General features: G+C 38.3%; 1 protein-coding gene across 1 annotated transcript in view; it reads left to right on the top strand.

Moving 5' to 3' along the window:
• The window catches only part of MMS22L (MMS22 like, DNA repair protein), a 91,317-nt gene that overhangs the window by 20,713 nt on the left and 43,415 nt on the right, over positions 1 to 27,189 (top strand). The window contains exons 11-15 of the mRNA XM_014964442.1: positions 1,245 to 1,424; positions 7,396 to 7,458; positions 13,227 to 13,346; positions 13,757 to 13,983; positions 15,901 to 16,410. Of these exons, the coding sequence (XP_014819928.1) occupies positions 1,245 to 1,424; positions 7,396 to 7,458; positions 13,227 to 13,346; positions 13,757 to 13,983; positions 15,901 to 16,410 (1,100 nt within the window). The remainder of the gene's footprint in view (positions 1 to 1,244; positions 1,425 to 7,395; positions 7,459 to 13,226; positions 13,347 to 13,756; positions 13,984 to 15,900; positions 16,411 to 27,189) is intronic.

The following is a 27,189-nucleotide window of genomic DNA, read 5'->3' on the forward strand; positions in this document are numbered from 1 at the left end:
GAAGAGCCAATCACTACCTGTTCTTCCTTATACCAGTATAAATTTATATGCCTCTTCAGACTTTTTTTTCTGGTATCTCATACCTTCTGCCTTTTCTAGGCTGAAGAGCCTTACTGGATTCAGTCATTCTTTTTACAGGTGCCATTCTCTATCTGTGGTCATCTTTGTCTGAACCTTTCACACACTAATACATTCTGTTCCTATCCTTTGAATTTCAGGTACCAGGATTGCATGCAGTATTCAAAGTATTTGTTAGGTGGCCACGTGATTTTATACACTGCACAATGTTTTCCTGTTTTTTTCTCTTCCTTTGCTAATGTTTTCTAGTGTTTTGATTTTTCTGTCTTGACTGCTGGTTAGAATTGAGCTGATGTTTCTCTGAATGAATATTAAGAAGCGTCAAAATCCTTTGAAAGTTTTCTGAAATAATCCTTATAAAAACCAAAGCTGCCATCTGCGCAATGAGTACTGTTCTCTTAGTGTAGCATGAGGTACTTTATAGTGGAGTGTTTGTACTGATATTTGCTCGTTAATGACAATAGATGTAAAGATGGACAAAAAAGTGAAACTTTGTTAGTGTTAAGTGTTTGCACTAGCACTTTGAAGCATAAGTTAGGGTCAGGACCCAGCTAACGTGGGTGAAATACAGGTGCAAAGAAGTCCCAGAGAGTTTCTGTAGAACTAGGGAAGACAAGCACAGGCTGTAAGAAGTAGCAATATTGTGGTATAGACAGGGATATGAGCCATAGAGAATCAGTTTGTCAGTGTTGGAACAAAATAGGGAACCTCTGCTGTCTTTCAGACTGATTCTCTGCCATCTACTACTGTCTTCCTCTTGGTTAGGTTAGTCTGGCACTAAAAGTTTTTCAAAAATCTGTTCTAAAAAGTCTTCATTAAAGAACTCTAATCTCTCTCATGTGAGTGTTGGTGCACCATCCCATCTGCACATTGTCATTCCATCAGTTTGTAATTTTGCCTGTGAAGTATCACACCGTGTTCTTCCTTGTGACCAAAACTTGTCCTTTCACATTGCTTTCCACTGGCGTTTGAAAGACAACATTCTAAAGTAGCTCCAGGTTTTCTCTGGTAATACAGAGCACTGTTTTTTATTTTCTTTAAATGACTGTCATTTTGCTTGTTCTCTATAAAAGCAAATTAATCAATAGGAGGGTATTGTAGAGGAAGTTGTTAACATAGGCTTTGTTATTCAACACAGTTCAAATTTACTTTTGCATTTTCTACAGTGTTTCTGGAGCTTGGTGAATGCAACTCTAAAGAATATCTTTGAAAGGCCAAGTAGCTCTGAAAGGATGTCTGGTTTTGAGACAATTCAGTGTAAAGACCCATTGAGTTTTAGCTGGTGGATTATCACTCATCTGGCATCACTCTACCAGTTTGACCGTAATGGAAATCTAGATGAAAAGGTGGGTGTGTTTTTTTCTAAATACCTAAAAGTTGTTATCATTTATCAAGGTCTAACTTTGCTTGTTTGTTTTTGTTGATAGAAAACAATTCATGTTATAATACAGGAATTTTCACACTCCTTAAAAATGTCCTTTAAGGTTGGTGTTGTTAAGGTGTGCTTTGTATGAGTCAGTAAATATTCCAGGAGCCCCTGACATATTCATGTTATACACCAGATATTCAGTAGATGCATTAAGAAACTGGAAAAATCCCAGCTAGTTAGTAGCACATATACTTAATGACGTAGCATATGTTTTAAGACTGTCTGCCTGCAGCATAAATCCTTTACTGGGTTTGTTTTTTGAGGAACCAAACGGATTAGATTGTGCCCTATGATGTATAAAACTGACCATGTAATTGTGATGCCTCTTTGGGGGGAAAAAAAAAAGGGGGATGTTAGCTCTGCTCTGGATAGATTCCAGTCTCTCTAATTGCATTCCCTTTGCATCACAGCGATGGCATGATGAGGTGCATATATATTTGAGTATACAGCTTAATTTTCTATGTTGGTGTGGTACCAATAGATGCTGTCTAATAACTTAAATTCAAGCTTCAGTTTAAGAAGTTCTGGCAGTAAGCTGCAAGACATTTGCTTTTAGAAGATGACTTTAGCTTTTTCTACTGGCTACACTAGGCTAGTCCCCAACTAATCGGGTTCTCCTCTGTGAATCTCATGGTGAGCTTCCATACATTACCCTGCATTCTCTAAGGAGCCCAGGTGAGACCTGCACCTGCCATTCCTATGCCTGTAAGATGTATGTAGGGCCATACTTGGGAGTGATGCATCAAATTCCTTCACGGACCTCACTCCAGTTTTCTGCAGTTCTGGGGTCAGGTAAACCCAGACCCTTCCTTCAGTCTCTTACTCTGAGGTTCATCCGCCTAGTTTTAAGTTTCTAATCATTAATTGAGAAGGAAATAGGCACTTGCTGAGGCAATTCATCCATTTTGAGAGGCACAAAAGCTGCCAGATTTTTTTAATTGGCTATAGAGGAAGCTGACTAGAAGCCAAAGAGATAGATAAAGACTCAGAAATATAGTTTTTTTGTGATTTGGGTGTTTTTTTGTGTCTGATAGTGTTTTTGCACTAGGGAGAATCAGATCATGCTGTCTTTTGTCATCTGCCCTTCTCTTATCTTTTGCCTCGTTGAAGTTGTGCTTCTTTGAGGGTGGGGTTTTTTTTGTTTGTGTTCTTTTTTTGTTTGTTTGTTTTTTATATTTCAGCTGGATTTCCTATATTCCTTAGTTTGCCAAGCATCAGCTATATGTGGATTCTTCCAGATGGTGCTTATTTGCCCTTTCTTCTGAAGTATTTTTTATTTTGTCTAAATTAATAGTGTGTATTAAAACTGGAAAGGCCATACCCTTTTCTGTTAAAATCTTTACCAAGATTTCCTGTCCTGATTTAGGATGAGAGGTTAAAACCTTGAAACTTGTTTATGAACTACAGATCTGTAAAGAACATCAGTTGATCAGTTTGTTTTGATAACTTAAAATCTCCTCCCCTCCTCCATCTTTAGATCTTTAAAATCATTAGTATATAAGCAGAGAAGGCATAAAAATGTTGAAACGTTGAACTTCTGTGAATGCTTTTAATCCTAAGTAAAATTAGACTTTCTAATAAAAGTAAGAATGACTTTTGTTGATTTTTATCTTGCAAATTCCCTGATTTGTCAAGGAATAAAAAATACGGGGAAGATTTGATAACTCAGTGCTTGAATACTTAGTTGAAAAACTCATGACCTTTTCTGGTGGCTAGAGGACTTGATGAATGTGGGATGCTTATGCTGCTGGTGGGTTGATAGATCCTTTAGGATCCCTTGGCAGGCTGCTCATTATCATGTGGTTCGGTCTTTTCTAATAATACCACGGCAAAATGAAGCAACTTCTTACACATTGTAAAACTGCAGACCACATCTGATGGCTGTGCTGAAGGTTGCCTCGAGCTTCCCTTGCTTGCCCTGTTACTACAGCAGTGGGGGAGGACCACAGTCTGTATTGTATTTCAGAGGGACACTGGGAAGGTAAAATTACTGCACTCCCTGCTTATTAGAGAAACTTAGATGGAGAGAAAAGGTTATTCCCAGGTCGAATACAGAAACTAGTATGAAGCAGACATTTATCCTGGGTTTCTTATATTTTACGCCCTAATCAAAATGCAGTGATACTGTTTACTTTGATCATTGGATTTTTTTTCCTCTCTTTCATGCTGATACGTACTATGTATTTAGCCTTGTGAGAGATTATTTTTTGCCCCAGGAACTATATTATTTAAATAAGCCAAACAGACATAGAATGGAAAAAAGGATTCCTGTTGTTCTTATATTGAAGCAGGAACCTGAGACACAGTGACAGGAAGTGACTAGCCCAAGATTAAATAATAATATTTTTTCCTTAGAGCCCACCTGAGAGAAGAGAATTACCAAGTCTAGATTTGTAAATCATGAGGCCACCCTATGCATGACGTTTCTGGTCATCTTTATGTTCGAAGTTTGCATTTCTCTGAGCGTGGCTGTGAGTTTGTTGTTTGTCCGGGGATCCCTGTTCTCTTAAATGCCATGGGTTCTTACAAAAAATCTGTCAGTAAGAACAGCGCCTTTTCACACACCACAAAAATGTAATCCGTCTAGACAGTTGATGGTAACCATTTCTTTAGGTCTGCCCCCCTCCCCTACCTGAATTGCAGCCTCATTCTTTCAATGTTAGAAAATAAAATAGTCCGTGATACAAATTTTTGCGTCAGGGCTCAATGTAGTCCTGTTTTGTTGGTTAAACATCTGATGCGATAGCTTCATGACACATGCTTTCTTTTAATTAACTGTGATCAGAGGTGGGAGGGTGATGTGTCATAATGATGGTTATTCATGTGCTCTGTAGCAAAAATTGCCTCTAAGCCTATGTCATCTGTGGAAGATTTTCAATTTTTTAATGTGGTCTGCATGGCCTTGAGGTTATTATGAAAGCTTTTAAAATTCTAAATAGGTTTCAGTCTTGCTTCTTTTTATTTTTCCCCCTTTAGCTCATATAACGTAATTTCAAATATGCAATGAATCAGAGATATTGAATATATATTTCATACACATGAAACCATTTTTTTAAACTGGGAAATTTTGGCCGGGTTTCCTAGAGACTCTGTTATTAGGGATGTACAGTATATGTCTCTTTCCATAACCCCACATTCAGGTCCCACTTCACTCTTCTGAAAAGCAGGATTTGTACATTTAAAAACCAAATGGGACCTGATGAGAAAATTTGCTACTTCTGAACGTTGCAGGGGTCAATTTCAATATACTGTGGGCTAGGGAAATACAGACAGAATTACTTGGGGCAAAGAATTCTTGCCTTTGATAGAATAATCTGAAATGACTACATGGCAAGGTATGCAAACATGGACTTTCAGCTGAGAAGCCCAGTATGGCTCTTCCAGGTTTGTCCTTGCAAAAGTTTCCCCCTGAGAACCCAGAGGGTCTCAGCTCAAGCTTTTGGGTTTAGCAGCACTTTTATGCACTGTAGGGCCTCCAGGTGCTGTTGATTTTAGGACTCTTTGCGGGTGGAGGGAGGATGTCGTAAGCCAGCAGGTTTGGAGTAAGAGATGTAGATTCTACACATGATCTGACAAGGATGGATTGTAAACAGTTGCCATGCCATATTGTGAGTGTAGCAGGGAATGCTGTTAGGATGTAAATTTAGTGGGATTTGAATGAAACAAGTCTGTTAAAAGCTATGAGACAATTGAGGGGAAAAAAAAAAAAAAAGAGTGCAGCAGGTGGTTGGTGTCATTCTTTCCTGAGTTTGGGCTGAACCTGGGTGCACTCTTGTCATTGATCCCAGCTGGTGTCAGGAGTGTGCCCTAGATTACTCCAGGATCTTGTAAGGTGATCCCCATACTGCAGCTGAGGGAACTTTGGCAATAAACACCTTTTGTTTAAAACATGTGTCCTTGGACTATGGGAGTGCTAAAAGCATGTTCTGAGCAGGCTGATCCAGACATTTGGGGGTCTCATAGCCATGTAGCACAGCTTTCTTAATATCTACTCATCTCTGACAAGCTCAGCTATTGAGCAGTTGATTAGCTTTACTTGGAGTTTGCAGTAGAACAGTTCCAGTGTGTAGGTATTCACATAGCATCAAGCTCTAAAATACAACAGTCAAAAATCTGACCTAAATATTAGCCAGAACTGTCTGGGAATGATGATTGTGCCCTTGCTGGGTTTTACTCATCATTGAAGTGCTGCCTTTACTCCTTGGCTACTTGTTGATGCAGCGGTCCCTCCTTCACCAGGGTGCCACCTCTGGTTTCATGGTACAAAGGCTTTGGCATCAATAACAGCTTAAAAAGTCCTGTTTACCACCCTAGGCATGATATGCCCTCTGCTGTTCTGGCACAATTGTTTGTGTCCCTATTCTATGACCAAGGTCAGGCCCTCCTCCCTTTTTCATTCTTTCTTTCTTTCTCTCCTAAAGCTCCGGGCAGATTCACTGCTCTGTGTCCCACTAACAGAAGGATCAGAACAGCTGAGCAGTGGCATGCCACAGCTGTGAGGGCAGGAAGAGCAGCTGGCAGGAGGAGGAGGAAGCAGTGGGAACTCCTTAATTGATACTGTTCAAGTTCCTAATCGTGAAATCACAGGTTTAGTGTATCTTTCTACAGATCTGTCCTTTCATTCGTATTTGTTCCATAAACTGTCTACAGCCTGCAACTTGCTACTGTCTGCAGTCACTCAGAATTCTCTTTTTCTTGTTGTGGAAAAATGTAAAGCCACCAAGTAGTCAAATTGTGTTGCATAAGTATTAGTGCATCTTTTTAAAGAGTTCATCCTTCAATTCTCTTGGTACTCTATGGAGTTCGGTGTGGAATTGTCACCAAGTCACAGCATTAAGCAGTGTAGTCAGTAGCAGAGGAGGATTGGACACAAAGATGTTGCTGCTGGAAAGCTGTTATATTTCAATTACAAAAGCGTAAGATATTCTTTATTGTAAGCTCTATATAGACATTTAAAGGATAGATATCTACAGAATAATTTACAAGGCTTAACAGTTATGACAGTGGAGAGAATGAGTAAGGCAGGACAATGATGAAAGTACTATGTTCATGCATCTAGTTACCTACACAAGCTATATACATAACTGAGCTTAAGAGAGGATTTTTGGACCTCCTAGAATTGTAAGTATGTTGCCTTGGTTGCCTTTTATTTTTTTTCCTGGGAAATAGCCTTCGTTGCAAAACCTTGTACCCTTTCCTTTCCCACTTTGCCTAAATATATTTTTTTCTTTCCCTTTTTAATATTTGCCATGCAACAATCTTACTTCACTAGCATGGTCTCATTGGTTCAAATGGATAGTCATCTGTCTTCCCCAACCGAAGAATATGAATTATGGGCCATATTTGATCTACCCTATATTTTTTTTCTATCTGTATAGGCCATTACTATCTGGCCAACTCCTTCCTGAACTGGCCAAAGCAATCCTTAGTGTTTGGCATGAGAAAAATAAGTTAGAAGTATTTGTTTTTCATTGAAAACAAAAATAAGACAAGGTGAGCTTGTAGTTTTCCTCCTTCTTACCCCTTATATCTTCCTTTTCACAGAATGTTAAAGAAGGAAATTGTAAGACATACTTACTGCTTGTACTAATCAAAAATGGCTGAATGTTTTGCTTCTTTACTAAAAGTGAAGGTTGGGATTGTAAATGAGTCTCTTAAACCGGTTTAAACTGCATAGTCTTTATTTTTGGCTCTTTATTTGGTTTTGAAGCCAAATTTTTAGGACAGATATCAGTTACAGTCATAAAACAAAAAAGCTGTTTTCAGTGATGACTACAATATGCTCTCATGAAATGAAATGTTTCTGTAAATCTCTTGCCTGCTTATTTTCATGTTACTACATAATGAGTCCTGTGAGGAATTTCATGTTGTTAATCATTATTTTTCAGAAACAGAAGGAATCCAATTGGAAATTTGTGGAAGAACTCCTTAAAAAATCCACTGATGCTCAAGTAAGTGAGTAAAGGAAGAAATAAGGAATAAGAAAAGTGACAGGGATTCTTTCAGGAAAAGACATGCATGAAATGAAATCCAACTAACAGGTGTAGTTTTTGAATTCTAGTGGTTTTATCACAGGTAAATGAACATCCTTGACGTAGCTGAACTATGGCAATATACAGTTGCCTTCTTGTTAGCAGTTACATTTGCTTTAAAGTGGTTGTGCCTGATGCTAAATTGTTAAATAAAGGAAAAAGATAATTATCCTGGAAGGGTAGGTATATGGCTACTCAGGCAAGATGTATTCAGAATAAGAACTGGATACTTAGAAAATGTAAACCAGATACTGAATGTAAGGACATCAAGTTGAGGAGACATGATGAGGGAGATAGTCAGTTGCATTGAAAATTCAGCTATATCCTCATCACAGCAGGAAGGTGACTTGCCTTGCTGAGCAATTTGTCTTACAGGCTTGAATCAAACTCTTACTGATAAGGTTCTAGTTTCTGAGCACTCATTTCATACCTTATCATTTTTCTTTCTGCAGAACTGTTAATGCAATGCTTCATGGCCCAGAGGTCAGAATTGACCTCCTTCTAAAATGCTTTTAAACATGCTGCTGTTCATCACGTTTTTAAATATGTTACGTTGCAACTCTATAAATTTGTTCTGAACTTGCATGGTACAAATTGCAAATGCTGTATCAGCAACACCTATAAAAATAATTTCTGTAATTTCTGTATGCTGAAGACAAGAATAAACACGTTTATTTTTTTATTTAGTCTCAGATGAACTAAAAAAATCCTGCAAAGTTCTGTTGTTGAAAGCAGAAGAGAACTCAGTTCTTTTTTTTTTTTTTTCATTGTTGCTGCCTTGCTCACGCTGTAGCAACAGCTGTGGTTGAAGCTGGCGCAGGGAACAAGAATTGTTACAACTGCAGTTTTTACGAAATGATCTTTTGCAGTTGTTAGGATAGTTGAAACAATAGATAGGGTATTAAAAAGTTGAAAAATCCTGCTGTGCATAAACTCTAACACTTGTTTATGAAGTTTTACAGCTTACAAAGTTAACTCTTTTTGAATGATTTCACAGTATGTAACTGAATACACACACCGTGTATATATGTTAAGACTGCAGTGATGGCATCACTTATTGGATGCTTACCGTTCTGTGAGAGAAACTGGAGAGCTTTAGATGAGATAAGAGGCATAAAAGCTGTGAGTAGCTTATTAACCACCTTCCTGTGTTGCATCTTGTGTATGTCAGCAACCTGAGAAACAGTAAGAGGACACTTGTAATTCTGTTTTTCTTCAAAATATTTCTCTTTTCTTGTGAATGTTTACTATTTTGCATCAAGGTTACTCTGAAGTTCAATATACATAACATACACAGCTTTTTGATGCTTCTGTTAAAAAAGTACTGAATTGTGGACAATTTAGAAGGGCAGCTAGATGGCCAAGTTCCGAAGGTTTGAATGGTGAATCACGACACAGTAATATAAGGCAAATATCTGTTTTAACTTCCAAAGGCAACTACTGTTGGAATTAAAACAAATCCCCATTTGCCAAGGATATGTTTGCAACTATTACCAACCATCTAAGGAGCCATGTAGTTTACTTCTTTTGAATTTGTTAATTATTTTTTCTTCCATTATGGAGTTAGCTGCTTGTAGGAAATGCTCCTTGGAGAGGATTAGTCCCTAAATGTGCATGCACACCAGCTACCTTGAGAGCATTTAGGAAGGAGATTGTCTTTTACCAGTAGACATGTCCCCCTCCTCTGTTGATCTGTCAACTTCACGTGGCCACAAGAAGTTAGTAATGAAACAGAACATGGAGAAGCAGGAAAAAGCAAAAGGGAGAATACTGCTTTTTGAATGAACAACAGGACAGTATTGGTGATACTGCCTGCTAACATTTGGCTTGAGTTTGTTAGTAAATCCTACCTGAACCATCCTTTTCAGCATATACCCTCTGTTATCTATCCTAGAGATGCACAGTAATAGCTGTGCAAAATAAGTTAGAAGAAATGATAGTGCTAAATCACTCATTTGCAGAAGAGGGCAGGATTTGGTGGTTAAAAACTTCATTATTAAGTATATAGGAGCTTAAAAACTAATAATGTTTAGTACATAATATGCCCTATAACCTCAAAATTCACTTGTGCTTGTTGCTCCCTAACTTCAAAAGCTTGTAGACTATACATGTTCAGAAGAACAGGAATGTAGAAAGGATGGCAGGGGGGAAATGGAGATGACATCGAGTATGTATAGTTTTGTGTGTTCAAAAGCATCTGAAAAAGGTGCAGATCGTATATTTGTAATGCATATGCCTGTTTTGGGGGTGATAAAGACTTGCTGAGAAAGGTGTCCCATGTTCAGGTGGAGATGGCAGAAGGTGCTGCAGTGCCCTGTCTCCAGGTAGGAACTCCTTCTCCGTAAGGTTACAGTCAGCCTGCTTCTGAACAAGGAAAAGATGTGAAGGTGCTATTCAGGTTTGGGGACCAATGGAGATGGGAAGCAAAAATTTGTGAGCTGTAAATAAAGACAAGCAATAATGGATACCTGGGCAGGTGTAGAGTGCTGCTTCCCTCAATATATCCTCTCAGCTTAAATCATTTGACAGACTGGTGAGTTTCTCAGCCAGAAACTGCTCTTATTTTATCATTCTTAATGGATAGAGTTGAAGACAATTGCTTCTGTGAAAGATCTCCCATCTGTATCACAAAAAAGGATACTTATGGGGAAGTGGTTACATGAGGTATTCCCTATTTCTTCTGTAATTTGGATTTCTTTTACTGGGCCAATGATAAAAGTAGAGCTGGTTTACAATTCTATTTGTACTACAAAATGAAAATTGTCGTACTAGGAATATTAACATAGCTGTATTTGTATGCTAAGCAACATCAAACTGACTAAATTTATGGATTGTCAGTATAAGATGAATTTATGTTTACAAAGTTTTACTGTAAGTGAGAATCAAAAGCTTTTCTGTTTGTAAGAACTAATAGCAGTCTGTCTTATTAGCCTTCTCTCATTTTAGAAAATAAATGCTTTGTGTTGTTTCAATTTTGCCTTGATTTTTGTTATACCTTCACTATATTTTTTGTTTAATTCTACTCTAAAAGAGATACAGAAGTATTTGTTGGAGTTCTAGGAAACCAATTTTGCTACTACAGTAGGAGGTCATAAGAGAAAAATGTTGTGTTTAGATAGTACTATCATTTTGATAGTATCTGGTGTTCCTCCCTTCTGCGATAAATTAAAAGCTGACTACCTCAAGAGTTCTGATAGTATTTCCAGCAGTGCAGGAGACCATTTTAAGCAAAAGAGCAATGAGAGAATCCATTAATCCCAGGGATATTTGAAGTCTGGAGAACTCTTTCATATTAAATTTGCGGTAAAGCCTTCAGTACTGTCTTGGTTTTGGAAACTGTTTGAAAACTATTATTAGACAGGTAAATAATGGTTGAAATTGAAGCTGCTCACAATGCCATGTTTATTGTCGAATTAATTTAACTGAAGCAGTCATTGTTTGTTGAATTAGATCCTAAACATAATCCTATACACAAATTACAGTTTTAAGTCTAAGCATCCTCTTCTACAGGGTGTGCATTTTGGTGTGTGCTTTCGTTTGGTGTGACTTTGGTTGGTTGGTTGGTGGTGTGGTTTTTTTTTTTTCATCTTTCGTAACTGTGTAGATCTCTCTTGAGAAATAAATATGTTCATCTGCAGTTTCTTGTCTTATATCAAGACTCTTGCTTTTATTCATGAAAAAAATCTGCAGCTGTTGAAAACGGCTGTGGTTCTGTCCCTTGTTTTTTTGTATAAGGTTGTTATTTTGGGAAGACTACTGATTTAATAGTTACACTTATGTCATATATAATTGTGGATTCATATATCATTGAGGATCACCTTTCATTTGTAGGCTTTTTTATTATATTTAAACTATTATTCTGTACATCTTTTAATGAGTCTCTCTGGAAGAGTTTCTTTTCCATTTCAGTGTTTTTCATATGTTGTTATATATAATGTCTTGAATATATTATTTTCTATGACAATTGAACAAAACCTTTTCAATTTTCAAGTTGTTTTAGAACTGTACCGCTTTAGAAGCCATAATGCCCTACATTAATTGTTTATGAGAAGGCAGACGTGATTAGAAATTATTGTAGATGATTGTAGATGACGGTCTTCTGATAAAATGTAGTAAATAACGTTTTCCACGTTGAATGTATAGCCAGGTAGAGATAAGTTAATGAGTTATAACTCCTTTGTGTAGCATTGAAAACAGGGGAAAAAGCCAGCTCTGGGATGTGCTAAGCCATAAGAAGTAGCGTTGTGGGTGAGAGCAGGAGACATGCTCTTCCAGTAACAGGTACTTAATGAAAGACTATTTTAAAATAATAACAAACAAACACCCCCCACCAAACAAACAAACAAAAACCCCCAACAAAATCCAACACAGTTTAATGTTATCTTTTTCCATCATCTGGCATCAGTGTTTGTGTGGGGTTTTTTTTATTATTTATTTAAGGGTTTTCTGAGCTGGGTGACCTTGTGTCATAATTCAGGATTTAGCACTGTAGTTGGAACTGAAGGGAATAACTTCCCAATATTGATCTGAAACATGGTTTCCTTCATTCCCCTTTCTGGTGCTATGATTTCGAGTCCTGTAAATGTTTTATTTTACTTACCCTTTTATTCCTCTTTAGCTTAATTTATGCAGTTAGACATTCCAGGCCTGTATAGCATGTAGAGGTGTTTGAAAGCTAGAAGTAGGTCAGGGGTTTCTCTTGTAGCAAAGCAAGTTTGCTGCTGTCCCAGAGATGTGTCAGACTTACATGTGTAAAAAATCTTCCCTTACTACAACTACGCACAAGCTGGTCCGTTAAGCCAGTTTTATAGGCAGCAGAGACAATAAAGCCCTTCCAAGGCTTATCATCCTAAAGGAGATTTCTAAAACAGGCTGGATTAACCATGTGATTTCAGTCTGAGCATGGGGCTCCTAATATTCTAGCTCCAGCATGAGTCCAGTTTTGCTGAAATCAAAAGCTGGATGAGATGAATCCCTTTTTCAGTATCCCACAATTATAACCCGAATGCTTCACTGTGTTCCAATTGTTTGGAATTTCCTATTTTCTTTCTTATTACTCTTCTTCCTTTTGTGTGCAAAATTTGGAACTGATGAATACAAAAAACGTAGTGTGGCGTGGGGAGAGTTTTGTGCATTTTTTTTTTTCCCTGGTCTTCAGAGAATTATTTGCCCCTGGTTTAAAATTGTTGGAACAGTAGCAGTATGGCCATGTTGCAGAGGTTTGAGAAGGAACACGATTTAGAAAGAAAAGATCCTCCTCTTTGGAACCCTATAAAGAGAAATGTGAGCTCTCGGGTAGTTTTACTTTCCTTCTGTTTTGTGAGGTTCTGTACCAGGTAGTCATGTTTCAAGTTAGTCTCACAGTATTGAGTTGACTGTTACGTTAATTTGTCTACAACTCTGTGTATGCCTGAAATGGTCCATGATAAACTATTATATTGGCTGGATTGCAGGATGTAATTGTCAGCTTTTATCTTCTAGTTCATCGCTTGTATCAGCAGATGCATTTACTTGACATAATTTTTATATTAGGAAATTACATTAGAAATATATATTCTAAAAAAAATTATATTAGAAAAATAATTTTTATATTAGGAAATTATTCTTAATAATCTGCTAGTATTAAGTTTATGTGTAGATAAGGTGATGCTGCCCTCCCACAATAAACTTTTTATTCCCTTTTCAAGACTGGTGTGTTAGAGGAACACCTACGAATGCATCTCCAGTGCTGTTTGACTTTGTGTGGTTTCTGGGACTTGAACCTATCTATTGTCACCATACTCTGGGATTATTACAGCAAGAACCTGGTAAGTAGGTGAATATATAAAGATATAGAGTTGCGGGTGGACAGTCCTTGATTTTTAGACGTAAATTCTGATTCTTTTCTAGCCAAGCTGGATTGCTACATTTCTGTACAACTGACTGGTCAGTGGCAGTATCCCCAAGTTTGCAATGTTTATTTAAGAAATTATGTTTGAATATATGTTATGGTCCATTACATGATGTCACAATAGAACACATTGTAATATATCTTTACTCTTATTTTCCATCAGTACTACTGGTTTTAAGATCTTGCAAAAACACTTTGCACATAGTTACAATGCACTTCCAGTTTTTGAGTTGTGGTAGGAACACGTCCTTTTTTGTGTGTGAAGGATTGCATCTTATTGCCTTTGGAATATTAACATTTATTGTTACATCTCATCTTTTCTTCTAGAACAGTTCCTTTACCATTCCTTGGCTTGGTCTGAAGGGTCTGGCAAATGTTAGTAAAACTTCTTTGTCAATGCTGGAGTTGGTGAAAAGTTGCTGTTGTGACCAGGAGATCCCTGCCCTCTACAACTCCAGCAACAGCTACTTCATTTTTCTCAGCATTTTGGCACACATGATGAAAGAAGAGGCAGAGAACGGTGGCGTGCATCCTTGGAAACAAATTAAAGGACGGTATGGCCACTGTTTAGTTTGTCTTACGTTATCTAGTCAGCCAGGCTGCCTGCCCTTCCAGCCACACACCAAAGCGAGCGGGGGGACTGTGCTCACAAGAAAGTACAGTGGATGAGGGATCCAGGGCGATTTCTAATTTGAAGAAGACAGTTGGTCCCTGAAGTTTCTGCTGCCAGCTGAGGCTGTGATGGGGTACAAGAGCTGGGTCCAAGAATCGCCTTGGCAATCGTAGCTGTTGATGGTTTACTTTGTCCCACAGGCCAGGAATTTGGTACGCTGGCAACCTGTGCAGTGGTACAACCCTATTGCCAGAGAGACAATATAATTAAGGCACAGAAATTGAGCTGTATGTAAGCCATGTGTTGTCTAAGAATATGCAGACTGGCTCTTGCTAGACCTGCAATTTCATTTATATTTCCATTTTCTTTTTCGTGGTTTCTAAAATGTCTCACAATACTTTTTTTTTGTGAGAGTTTTAATTTTTCATTTAATTTTGAAACATACAAATTAGGAGGTATGGTGAGTCATGATATGAAAATCCATAAAATAGATATAGTCTAAATCAAAATCCTGATGTTTTATATACTTAACGAATCCTTAAAAATTGTATTATAGTAATAAGATTGCACTGATCATTAGAGGTGCTAACGTTCTCAATTTTTCTTTCATTGGATATAAAAGACTTAAAATTAGTTTTCTGTTTTTTGTTTCGATTTTTAAACGTATTTTAGTAAGTATTAACAAAATTATTAAAGTTTTAAATATTAATGAAAACCTTTTGTATGCAAGTAATACATATATTAAAAATGAACATGTGTCGCACATCTTACAAAGAAATGTGGTATGTTTCTACCAAGAAAGAAGGGTTATCTTGCCCATCAAAATGGGAAAATAGATCTAAAGTCTATCTAGGTTCCATAAGTTGTTACAGTCAGTAAAGTTTGAGTTTAAAAATTACTACAACTACATAGAAACAAATATGGTTTTGGATGCTCAATCAATGTCTTGCTTTAGTTAGTAATTTTAATTAGTCTGCTCTGTTTTTACTCAAAACAACTTACATTTTTGTGCTATTATAACCTGTTCCTTGCCCTAATTTAAGAGGGGGAATAATAACACACAACACACACTGGGTCGCTCTGCTCAACCAGTATTCATCGTTTCTACCTCGAATAAATCAATTACACAAGTAGCAAAATTTAACAGCCTACAGCTATGATTTTGGGATGAACTCTGTTTTCAGCAGCTAACCAAGCATTAATTGATGCATGAAGAACGTAAATGCCTGTCAGTAGTAATTTACTACTAAACAACATTAATTGGATTTGCTGTAATTTTTGGTGGCTAAATTTGATAACCTCAGCACCATTTTCAACTATTTTTCCAGGTGACAGAATAGGAAAACAGCATTTATGGATGTTTAGCTACTGTATGTGGAACTTACTTAAAATTGAAGGTGAAGGGCATACCCAAGGTTTTAAACACACAAATCAAGAAGCGAAGCAAGCCATTTTCATCTTACTCCTCTCTTGTAGCAATGGTGATGTTTATTTAAGAGTCCAGATCTGATCCAGATCTTGGTGTGGAGGATGCCCATCATGGACAAAATAGTCTGCTCATAACATTGTGCTCAGCTTTGTAGTAGAGGATAGATAAGGGAGAAGGGTTAGGCTGTTCTGGGGTTGGAAACTCCTTACGTGTACCTTGTATTGGGAACAGAAGTTCTACTGTTCCAGTAGTCAAAAGAGTAGAGGAGATGAGGGAAAAGAGGAAATTTAAAATGCACGGGTTATTGGAAGAGGATAACTGTAAATTTAAAGTATAACAAAATACAATTTTAGTGTATGAACCAGATAGAAAATTACATACCTCAAGAAACTCTCTTTCATGGGTTTTTTGTTTGTTTTTTTAATGTAGAATTTATTCCAAGTTCCATCGGAGAAGAATGCAGGAGCTGACAGAAGTGGGGCTGCAGAACTTTTTTAATCTGTTCCTCATGCTAGCAATTGTTGCGGAGACAGAAGATATAGTGAGTCGAGTGTTGGATCTTTTGGATTTCCTGACTCCATCCTCCATCACCAAGTCTCAGAGAGCTCTCATCTGGAGAGGTCATTTTGCTTTCCTTTTGATTTACGTTGAGAAAAACATGGACATTAGTGTCCTAGCTGAGAAACTCTCAAATGCTTTCCGGGAGAAGGCAAAAGAGTTTTTAGTAACCAAAAATGACTACACGCAGAAACAAGATCTGTGGACTCTACTTTCAACCTACATCGATGGTGTCCAAGCAGTGTTTGAGACCAGCTGCTACTTGAGCCTTTCTGAGGAGAAGTTGCTAAACGATGGTTTTACTATGCTGCTGCCTGCTTGTCGAGGAGCTGAACTGAGCATGGTCCTAAATTTTCTTCAGGTTGTTCTAGCCAGACTTCGGTAAGTTATTTAGTTAAATGGAGGATATAGACTGGCATGTTGGTTTTGTATTTAGGGTTAAACTGCAGCTCATACTAATTTCTTACTGAAATAAAGTAAAAGGGAAGAGAAGTCTATGGAGGACAGTGAATGAAATGTTAGATTTCAAAATCCACCAATACCTCACTGCATTTAGAATCTTAGAAATGTTTCCTTACTGTTTCAAGACATTAGGTTTGACATCCCTGATATTTTGTTATGAATTAGTGGCTCTGTAGAAAGTCATCCAGCTGCTACTATTTCAGACAATACTATCTCTCTTTTGGTGCAGGAAACTACAAAATTATTATCGGTACTAAATTACTTAAGTAGAAGATTTTGGTTTAGATTTTTTTTTTCTTCAGTGAATCTTCTATTTTTCAGACTCTATTTTTCCTCTTTCACCAAGGTTGCAGTCAAATAAAACAGTTATGGGGATTTAAATACTTGTCTGGGGTTCAACAGGGAAGACGGAAATTATATTTTTACCACTTTCAAGCAGTTTTGCTTTGATGTACCAGTTCAGTTTTCAACATCCACAGTGCCCTTCAATAAGTATATTTCTGTCTACTGATGCCTTTCAGAGGTAGTCCTCCAGTTTGAAGCCCAAACTGCTGCTTTTTTTTTATATATAAGATATTAAGAAGCAGCTATTGATCTGCCATTACTTCAAATGTGCAAGACTGAAATATGTGGGAAGAGCTGTGGAAGAGTGCATAATAGGAATAGTGAGGCCCAAATGCAAGATCTCTCTTTAACTAGGTTCTTTGTTATTGTCTAGTAGTTTGACTGCAGCTGTCAATAACTTATACATCCAAAGACAACTGTTTTTCAGGCAGTCTTTTGAAAAAAGATGAAGCACAAAACTAAGTTTAGTTGATTTATTATTTATTATTTCGGTTCAACTGAATGTATTTACTGGAATAAATTGAGGACTTCAAAAATACTTTGACGTTTTCTCTATTAGCGAATACACAGCATTTGTTGTGTTGTTTTTAAAGATGAAATGGGAAGAAATTTGAGACCAGTGAAAAAGTTGCCTATTTCATAACTTGGCATTATTTTGAAGCTTTCCAGAACTGGGGGTTATGTGGGTTCTCTTGTAACACAGAGAGGAGGGCGCAGAAGTTGATTACAGGCTTTTGGGGTCACCACAGACAAGGTACAGGACATTATTCATACCTTTTCTTACAAAAAGCAGGTCTGCTGAAATACTTGAATTACCAACATGCTCTAATACTAATTGAGAGAGATTATTAGAGCCATGTTTTTAACAGTGCTTTATTTCAGCTCCCGTGTTTATATGTGCAGTTACTGTTACCGACCTGTTTATCCCATCCACAGAGAAGGCTTAATTCCTTAATGTTTATAAAACACTTTGATCTTCAGGATGTATGGAACAGGAAAATGTTACTGGTTCTCTCTCCTACTTCAACAGACTCACTGAAAAAAAAAAAAAAAGAAAAAGATTTGGATGACTTTGTGCCAACTGTATGTTAAACTGTTATTGGCTTAACCAGAGGGATTAGGCCTGTTCTGTCTGCAAACTCAGAAAATGGTTCAATGCCGTTCTGTCTCCTGTTTTTAAAATCCAGGCAGATAGAAGATAGCAGGCCTTTCAGAAATGTAATTTTTCTGTATGCTGCACTCTAATAATTTTATAACTGTATGACAGGGAATTTACAGGTAGGAAGGAAGTGAGATCACTGATTAAAGAGAAAAGCGGTTCCCTCTAGGCTGTTAGGAAATAATAACTTCGTGTGCCACTTTCTGCTAACCCCAGATGATGGCTCACAGGAGCATTCTTTATTGCTGATTAAGTAGCATTATGAAAATACTGACTTGGTTACGTTAACTAAATGCCTCAGTATTTAAAGCTTAAAATGTCAAATAGTTTTAGCGGTCCCCTTTAACATATCTTGTTCAATAGTTAAAATCGCATTCCAGGTTTCCTCGTTGCTTTTATTTGACGATACTGTAAAAATGGCAATCTTTCATTTGCAGAGTGAGGTGTAGCCAAAAGCTCTTCCTTAATTATAGCTATTCATGCTGCTATGGTTAAGGGTCTGTCAGCATTTCCATTATAAACCTTTATTTTCAAGGGTTTGGAACATAGCAGCGAAAACTTGCTCTGGGCTAAAACTTGGCATACAAGGTTTTGAAAGTGCACTTGTTTTCTTCCTTTCTTTTTTTCTTAAAAGGCATCTGAAAAGAGACCCCCACCTTCACCATTTTTGCACTACTGTGTTTTTAAATAACCCTTTCTAGGTTTTTCTTGTATTGTTCTTGTCTGCTAGAAAAGTACTGGTAGCTTTTGATTGTTGTGTTTACCTATGCTTAGACTGTTTTAAATAGCTTTTTTTTTAACCATTTTTTAAAAAAAAAATTTCAGTATTATTATTTTGGTGTCAATATATTTAAATAGAACTATGACTTGGCAGGAGAACTCATTTTTTGATATGTAGTGAGTGGATAATTGGAAACAAGATGCTACTTGTTGGCACTTCCAAGTATTTGATCTTCATAGTGAGATTCAGCATGAAGTGTAAGATTGTATTTTAATACAGTCTCCTTTTTAAAAACATATGTAAAATAAACAGTAAACAATCAAGAAATGCCCCAAAATAAAAATGCAATATACTTCTTTCCTGTGTTTACTTGGAGCATTCAGCTCCTAGCTCAGACATAAGTTTTTCCTTTATTTTTTGTTTCTGTTTTTAAGCAGTGGTTTGGAATCTTGACTTTTATTATTTTTTTTAATTCTTCTTAATGGTAACACAGGCCACCCCATTGTTCTTAAAGGGCAGGATGCTTGCCCATGTGTGTTTTCAGTTGTTCCAAATCTCTAGCGCTACCTGTCATCTGAGTGCCTTGTGACACAAAAAGGAACCCTAGGTTAATAAAAATACAGGCATTTAATGGATTTGGCAGAATTTGCTGTAAAAATTGATAAAGAGAAATCTGCTGAGTGCCTGGAAACAGTAGGTTCCAGCATTGCACTATGTTATTCTTAAAAGAAGGGCTTGAAACATGTTAAAATGTCTCTTATTGTAATCAGGTATTGCTCTGACACGAGCTTTCTCTCATTATCATCATCCTGGCATTTGGGTTTCGTAGTGTATTAGCCCTGAGTTAAAGGATTATTAAATGCACTTCCATGCGCAGGTGTAAAATCACTGCTGTACTCCAGACATCTCTGCCTAGTTTCAGGGAGACTGTCTACTGATTCCCGTAGGAGAAATGAGAAGTTCCACAAACCTAATAACATACTAAATGGTAATTTTATTGTGAAAACAATTCTTGCGTCTTTATGCCTGTTTGTACTGTTCTGCCAGTGCTGAAGGACATGAAAAGTTACTGAAAATTTCAGTGTGTAAATTTCATAAGCTGTACAGGAATACTAATCAGGTAAACCTGTTTCTAATTAATAGTAACTTCAGTAATTGGGCCATGGATAACAGCAGAACTAGATGTTTCTGTCTGTTAGAGTGTGTCTAGCCTTGAGGTTGTGAGAGAAATCACGATAGGAATGGATTATCCAGTCTATCTTTGCTATGGAAATGTATAGTCATTTGTAATTTTTTTTACGTTATACTTGCCATCAAAACAGCCTGTGGGAAGCTTTCCGAGACCAACAGAAGCCTCTCTCCCCTTCTCTCTTACTGTGTAAGTCAGCAGATAAGCTCAGGAGGAGAATAGAAAGGTCTCCCCCCTCCCTCCTTCTTTTTCACCCTCAGGGTTTTAGTGTTAGTCTTTGTAAAATGTATTTTCTGATGTTGAACTTCTGAAAACTGTATCCAGAAGAGTTTGGAAGAGCATGAGTTTTCTCTTGCCCATCCCATCCCATTCCATGAGTATATTTAGAGCTACCAGCTGTGATGTCTTGATAAGCCACAGAGGGCAACTCTGTGACTAAACCACTGAACCCCGAGTCATTTGGGCACTAAGATCTCCCAGACTTAATGAATGACCGTAGGAAGTCATTAAAAGTTGTGATGAACTTTGTTTACCTTTGTGGAAAAAGGAAATAAGTCCTTCCTTTTTGACTTTGCAACACAGATCTTATGGTTGGGGAGCAAGGAGGCCGCAAAGTGCTAACTTCATCTATCGTTTCAAGTATTTTTAGGGATTTTTTTTTTAAGTTCAGTTATTCCATTAGTAAAGCTGATATTTGGATGAGTGTAAAGAAAATCGAGTCTCTAAATGCTTTGGAGCACGGGAAGCAAGCATAGCTTCAGAATATAACAGCATTTTGAGAGGTTTGCTGTGTCCAAATCCTTAAAAATAGCCTGTCACCATGTTCTCTTGGAATACTGGATGGGGTCTTAGCTACAGTTATTGCCTTAAGGTGTGGCTCTGGAAATTAAACTCTATTTCCTTTCTCTTTCTCCTCCTTTATGTGAGATTTGAGATTATTTTCTTTGGTATAAAATAATGAGGCTTATACTTTTGCCCCTTGTATTCTGATCTTCAGAGATGACTAGCTAAAAGTGACATGCGTTTTGATTGTGTATCCTCTGCTCTCAGAGTGTTACTGTACAAAGGAATTAAATCAGTGTGCACTGGAGCTGTGTACCTAATACTTTGCTTATGGAAAGTTCCTGTGTATGGCTAGCACTGGTTCAGGTTTGCAAGAATACTCACTTCCACTTCTTGCTGTCTTTTTTTTCTTGAGGCAGCCACGTGAGAGCCGAATAATTGATTCAAATCAATTTCATATTGGCGTTTAAAATGTAATAGAGAGCGTCTGCCTTAGAAGGAAGGCAACAAAGCTGGTGAAAGGGCTGGAAGGAATGTCCTGTGAGGTGCAGCTGAGGACTTTGGGCTTGTCTAGTTTGCAGGAAAGGAGGCTGAGGGACAGCCCCATTGCTCTCTACAACTTCCTGAGGAGGGGACACGTGGAGGACGGTGCTGAGCCTAAACCTGGGGAAGCTTAGACTGGACATTAGGAGTCATTTCTTCGAGAGGGTGGTCAGACATTGGAACAGGCTTCCCAGAGTGGTGGTCAATGCCCTGAGCCTGTCAGTGTTTAAAAGGCATTTGGACTTTAGCTTTTGGTCAGGCAGTTGGATTAGATGATTATTGTAGGTCCCTTCCAACTGAAAAATTCTGTTCTATTCTAGAATCACTTTAAGAACAAACCGAAACAAAAAAACCAAACTGCCAAAGGACCTTCTGATTGTTGATGCCCAAACGAAGCCAGTCTTGGTAGACACCCAAAGCTAAAGAAACTCAAGTCTAGTATTCAGCCATCAATCGTGAAGGTACACAGCTCAGTCCCCCGTGCTGCAGGTTGAAACGCTGTTCTGTGTTTCATCCATTGTATTCATTTTATCTACCAGAAATTAATCCACATAAGCTTTCTGTGCCCTACCTGACAGCAGTACAAGACTTACTGTTGTGAAAAAAGTAAATCCACCAAAAAAAAGAGAGTAAAATCTTATCCAGGTGTACTGAGAACCTGCTGCTCGGGACCCTGCAGTTGTTTAGAGAAATATGTGCTCCCTGAAGGACGCAAAGCACAGATTTGTTTTCTAATGGAAGTGTCTCACTTCTGAAACTGCTCTCCCCAAATTAACTTTCCTCCCAGTTTTCCTTCTTTTATTCTTCACACGAGGTGTGAGAATGGCTTCTCATATGGAATATCTTTTTTGTTGTGGATGTTAAACAAAGAAATACTTTTGCCAATAAAACCGTTATATGCAAGTAGCCTTCTAATCTCTTAATTTTGATTGTTTCTTCGTTACCTTACAAGATATATATTTCTTCTCTCTTTAGGATATCTCTTGTCAGATTTAAGGCTTATTTAAAATGAAAAGAAAGCTGAAGCAATTTTCTTTATTCCATTTCAGTCTCCTAAGGCCTATTTCCCCCTGGTGAGCTCATAGCAACAGGGGGGTTTAAGGGAATTCAGCTTTCTGCAAATTAATGTCTCACATCATGAAAATTCAGGACTTTTTTTTTTTCCCTATATCTTGAAAAAGTAATACAGTGAGTGCGAGTATTATTTCTTGCCAGCGGGTGGAAGATGAATGATTTTGTCACAGTTTTACTGCTTGATGAGCAGTGTCCTGAGGGTCAGGCTTAAGTCTGTGTCACTATGCTGCTCATTACTCTTGAGCTAAATAAGGGCTGATTGGATCTAAATTGCCTAGCACATGGGCCGCAGATGAGCTCAGTGAGTAGGGGATGACCTGCTATTCAGGCTGGGAGTAACCCCGGTGTGCAAATGCTGCATTAGAACACCGTGGGAGAATGAGAGGCTACCGACCGCTGCCAGCAAAAGAAATCGAAATGTAAAAACTCTTTGATGCTGCAGCGTTAGAATTTGAAATGTAGGAAGTGACAGGTTGATGGTACTTATCAGCTTTGGCTGGATTAGAGAACAGTGTCATCTTGCTTATATAATGACAGAAGAATGAAGCTGGCTCCCAACTACTTTGCGGCGCGGAGCTGCTGCTGTCAGAGTCAATGCTGCCTCCTACTGCCAGTCTGGGCGGAAGGATGGGGAAAGCGGATGGACAGCCGGGTCAGGAAGATGTTCTCGGGCTCTCTAGCATACCCAAGTGTATCTTCTCTGCCCATCTATCCCCGTACATTTCTGGTCTCTTCTCTACAGCAGCAAATCGCAAACCTGATTGATAAAATAGCAACTGTACGTTCTGGGACAAGAGCAAACCACTGTCATCTTCAAGAACGGTCAGATGAGTCATCATCTACATACACTAAACCATACATAGAATCATAGAATCATTCAGGTTGGAAGAGACCCTTGGGATCATCGAGTCCAACCATCTACCCTACTCTACAAAGTCCTCCCCTACACCATATCTCTCAGTACCACATATAAACGTCCCTTAAACACGTCCAGGGATGGTGACTCAAGATGTTGAGCTAAGGAGCCCTCAGCCTTTTGACCCGTGGATATTGCTCCATTTTTAGGTCTTCAAGCAGAAAAAAAGGGGGGAAAAAGGAAAAAAAACATAATTTTTTTGGCTCTGGTGTCTTATTCCATCTGTTTAGGGCAGCCCTCAGCTAAAGATCTTCCATGATACCAGCAACCATCACAAGCCCAGGTTTCTCATCCCACATGTGTGTCTCTCTTTCACACAAAGTATTTCCCTTCGTGCCCCTCTCTCCATTGCTAACCCCTGTGAAAGGATGGGATCTCTGGAGAGGAGAATTAATTTGTGCCAGTGTGTTTTAAAGAAAGTTGACCTTTAAAGAAGAGAAAAAAAAAATCTGAATGAACTGGAAGGAGGATCCTTGTGCTAACTGAACACACGAATATACTCGTCTTGATGGAGGCAAACGAAAAGCACCTGCTGGGTGCTGAACACACACTGGTTGTAGTAGTTTGTGCAGTTCTGCAAAATTCAGTTCAGTGGTTCAGTAGAACAAGCTTTTGAGTTTTGTCCCCCACCTCCATCACTGGTTCTTTGGGAACCAAGTAATAGCTACAATGCTGATAAACAGCCACTTGCTTCATTTTTTTCCAAATTTGTTTTGGATTCTGTTACTGACAGCTATAAACTACAGCGTCAGCTTCTCTTGCTGCTAACTTACGGAACTACCTTATTGGCAAAAGCAATTTGGTGCTCTTATGAAACCAGTGACTAAATGATGAGAAGGAATGAATCTAAATACATTCCAAGGTTTCTGTTTACTGTTCTCTGGGTGTATACCATTTGATTCTTCTTCCCCTGGGATGCTGTTGTTCATGATGCAGTTTTTTCTGGGACATAAAACAACTTCCAGTTTACTTGTTTCTGGGCATTGCAACAAAAAAGGAGGAGAAAAGAAAACAGCAGCCTTACAACTATAAAGAGTTTTAATGTAAAATGGTGTGAGTCTCTGGGATGAGAGAGATTTTCACAAAGAATGTAATTTGTGTGAGGCTTCAGTGTTACTTGTATTATCTTAGCATTATCAGTGTTCAGTGATATCGCTTCAGATCAGTGGAAGCGAGGAGCTGTTTAGCACAACTGGTTGTAGTAGATGAAAATGAGTTACAGAGTTTGAGTTTAGGTAGGGACAAAAGTTATAGGGTATTTCTCAGTGTTCAAAAAGATCATCAGGAAATAGTGAAGGCTGAGTACTGAAGTTAGGAAGGAGAATTGCTACGACAACATATGGGATGCTTGGTGTGGCCAAAATATGGGGAGGTGTGATGTACCATGAGGGGAGAGAAGCAAAGGGGATCTCCACATCTGGGTTGGTTATGGTGAGGTAGCTACCAGAACTTTTGTCCCAGCTGGCTGTCCCCTTGCTTATAGGTTTTGCTGCCCACTCAGCACAGGTGGCTGCAAGATCTGGTATTTTGTCCCTGAACTAGAGCAGTTTCTGCCTGGTGTGGGGAGGAAAATCAAAATGATTTGCGAATGGTAGTTCAAATAGATTCTCTAGTATCTTAAAAAGGGGGAGGTGGGGGGTGGGCACGGTACTTCCATTTTCATGTCTGTTACATGGTTGTTTATTTACATGAATTTGTAAGACCATAGTGGCTGTAAGAAAATTTGAAATATGATAGATATCTGTCTATTGGCTGACTTTTGACAGTGACTTTCTCTTATGCACACGGCCTGTATGATATTAGGAAGCAGGACTTATTGTGACTCTGCTTAAGAAAAATAAATGTAAATATCATTGTGGGGTGTGTTGATGAAACTTCTGCCAGTGAGAGCTGTTTATTCTGTCTTCAGCTGTAGCTCTGTATGCAGCTCTGGACATGTCAGTTTACAAACATCTATGAATAAATTGAAAACTAGAGATAGTCATGGAAGTGAATGATAGGAGCAGGAAATTTGTAGAAGTTTGACGGAACTGATTTGATCTAGGAAGGGGTGAGAGGAGACATGCTAGAAGTTATCCAGTGTGTAAAAGGATGTTGCATAGAAGACAAGTTGCCTGTTGTTCTTCGTGCCAGTGAAGAAGGAATTGGCTTCTTTTGGGGCAGAAGTTTAGTGTGGTTATTTATAGGAGGCTGCAGATGTCAGCACTGAGGCAGACTGCAGGAGAGAGTTGTGGAATCGAATTCCTTTTTTTTTTTTACTTTTTAGACAATGCATTAGACAAACATTTGCCGGAGGGTAATCTTTGTAAGCTTACCAGGCTGCTGAGATCAACTCCCTAAATGACTCTTGAGATGGTACCCAGCCCTTCACTGATGTTTCTGTGATTTGATATTAAGGAGTGCTGGATGCAGCTGGTGATTGATAAATAAGGAGCAAGAAGAGAAAGGTAAAAACAGTTTGTGGTTTACTTAGTTCACTGATAAGCTGGAGGTACTGCCTGTTCTCTCCTCTTTTTCACAACCAGAAGGGCTCTGTTTATCTCTAATCGGGGTTAATTAAAGCCTTAGGGCAATGCTGAGGCCTTGCCAATGGCTGGAAGGTACAGACATAATCAAGGCTGCAGCCCCTCACTGTAGGGAACGGGAGGGAACCATGGGCTGGTCACAGGCTCTGATAATACAGCTGTGCTAATTCTTTCTGAAAACACACGAGTGAGCTTTTTTTGTTTTTTGTTTGTTTGTCAAATACTGCTGTTCATTTATTAATTTCTGGCTGTTATCAAAGAGCGGTGGGAAGTCTCTGGTTTAATGCGGGCGCTGGTGAGTCCATGTGAGGGAATGGAAACCTTGTGATTCTCTCCATGGCAATGCAGGGGCTACAGAGACAGTTATTCTGCACACAGCAGGAGCCATTGCTGCAGCTGGGGACGTGTGTCATCTTTTATTGAGGGGCAGGAGAAGGGAGGGACAGGCAGGTACCCATGTGCTTGCCAGGACAATGAGGTGGGTTTTTTCCTTTTGCTGCTTTTTTGCAGCCTTGTTTTCCATATAAAAAGTCAACTGGGAGAATAAAAGCAAGTATTTCCATTGGCATTCTTTGTTTGCCTGGACAGGAATATATTGATTAACTATTGGCGATGTGCATTTGGCAATACTTCAGTGAGTGTTCTAGGGATCTGCCTAAAATATTTTAAAGCTGCTAAAGATTTGCTCCCAGGGAGTTCCTCCAATTCACACCACACCTGTATATTCAAGGCTATTCTACAAGGGCTTGGTTTGGGGAGCAAAATGCTTTTACGTGGAGTTTTGTATTATATGCAAAGATGACATCAAAAAGTAAAGCGCTCTGATCATCTCTTAAATAATAATTAACTATAGCACAGCCATGATTATCCAGATGTCATAGGAAGAGTGAATATATATTCAGGCAATCAAGGGATTTTACAATGTAATTATTAGACGTTGGGGAGACATGACCCTGTTTAGGGTAACAGGGAGCTATGGTTAATTGATGTTAGGATAATCAAACTTTTACAGTTTTATTATTCTGGGACCCCAGGCTTTGCAAGAAAATGTGGGCATGTGCTTAGGAAAAAAGAAACCCCAAGTATCTGAAAATATATGCCTAAGAGTGAATCTTCAGGTTATGCTTGCGTTCCCTTGCTGTACTGAATTACTGCTATGATTATAAGCATTGAAAAATCATTTACATTGTCTGTAAATCATCCCCATTTTATATCACAGTGAAAATTCAATGCATCTTGATTCTGAGTATTTTGTGAAGGTATCTATTTTCCTAAGACATCAGAAATGACTATATTTTTCCAAGTCAAACTCAAAAATTGAAGGTGTTTTTTCCTGCAGCCAAGAATTTTTTGTTGTTTTCTTTGTCAAAAGAAAACCTTTGATATGTGTACGCTCTGAGCAGTATGCCAGAAAATACAGTTGGTGCAGTCCCCCTCCAGCTT

Source organism: Calidris pugnax, unplaced genomic scaffold (genome assembly GCF_001431845.1).
Source record: "Calidris pugnax isolate Ruff unplaced genomic scaffold, ASM143184v1 scaffold219, whole genome shotgun sequence".
NCBI classification, from domain to species: domain Eukaryota; kingdom Metazoa; phylum Chordata; class Aves; order Charadriiformes; family Scolopacidae; genus Calidris; species Calidris pugnax.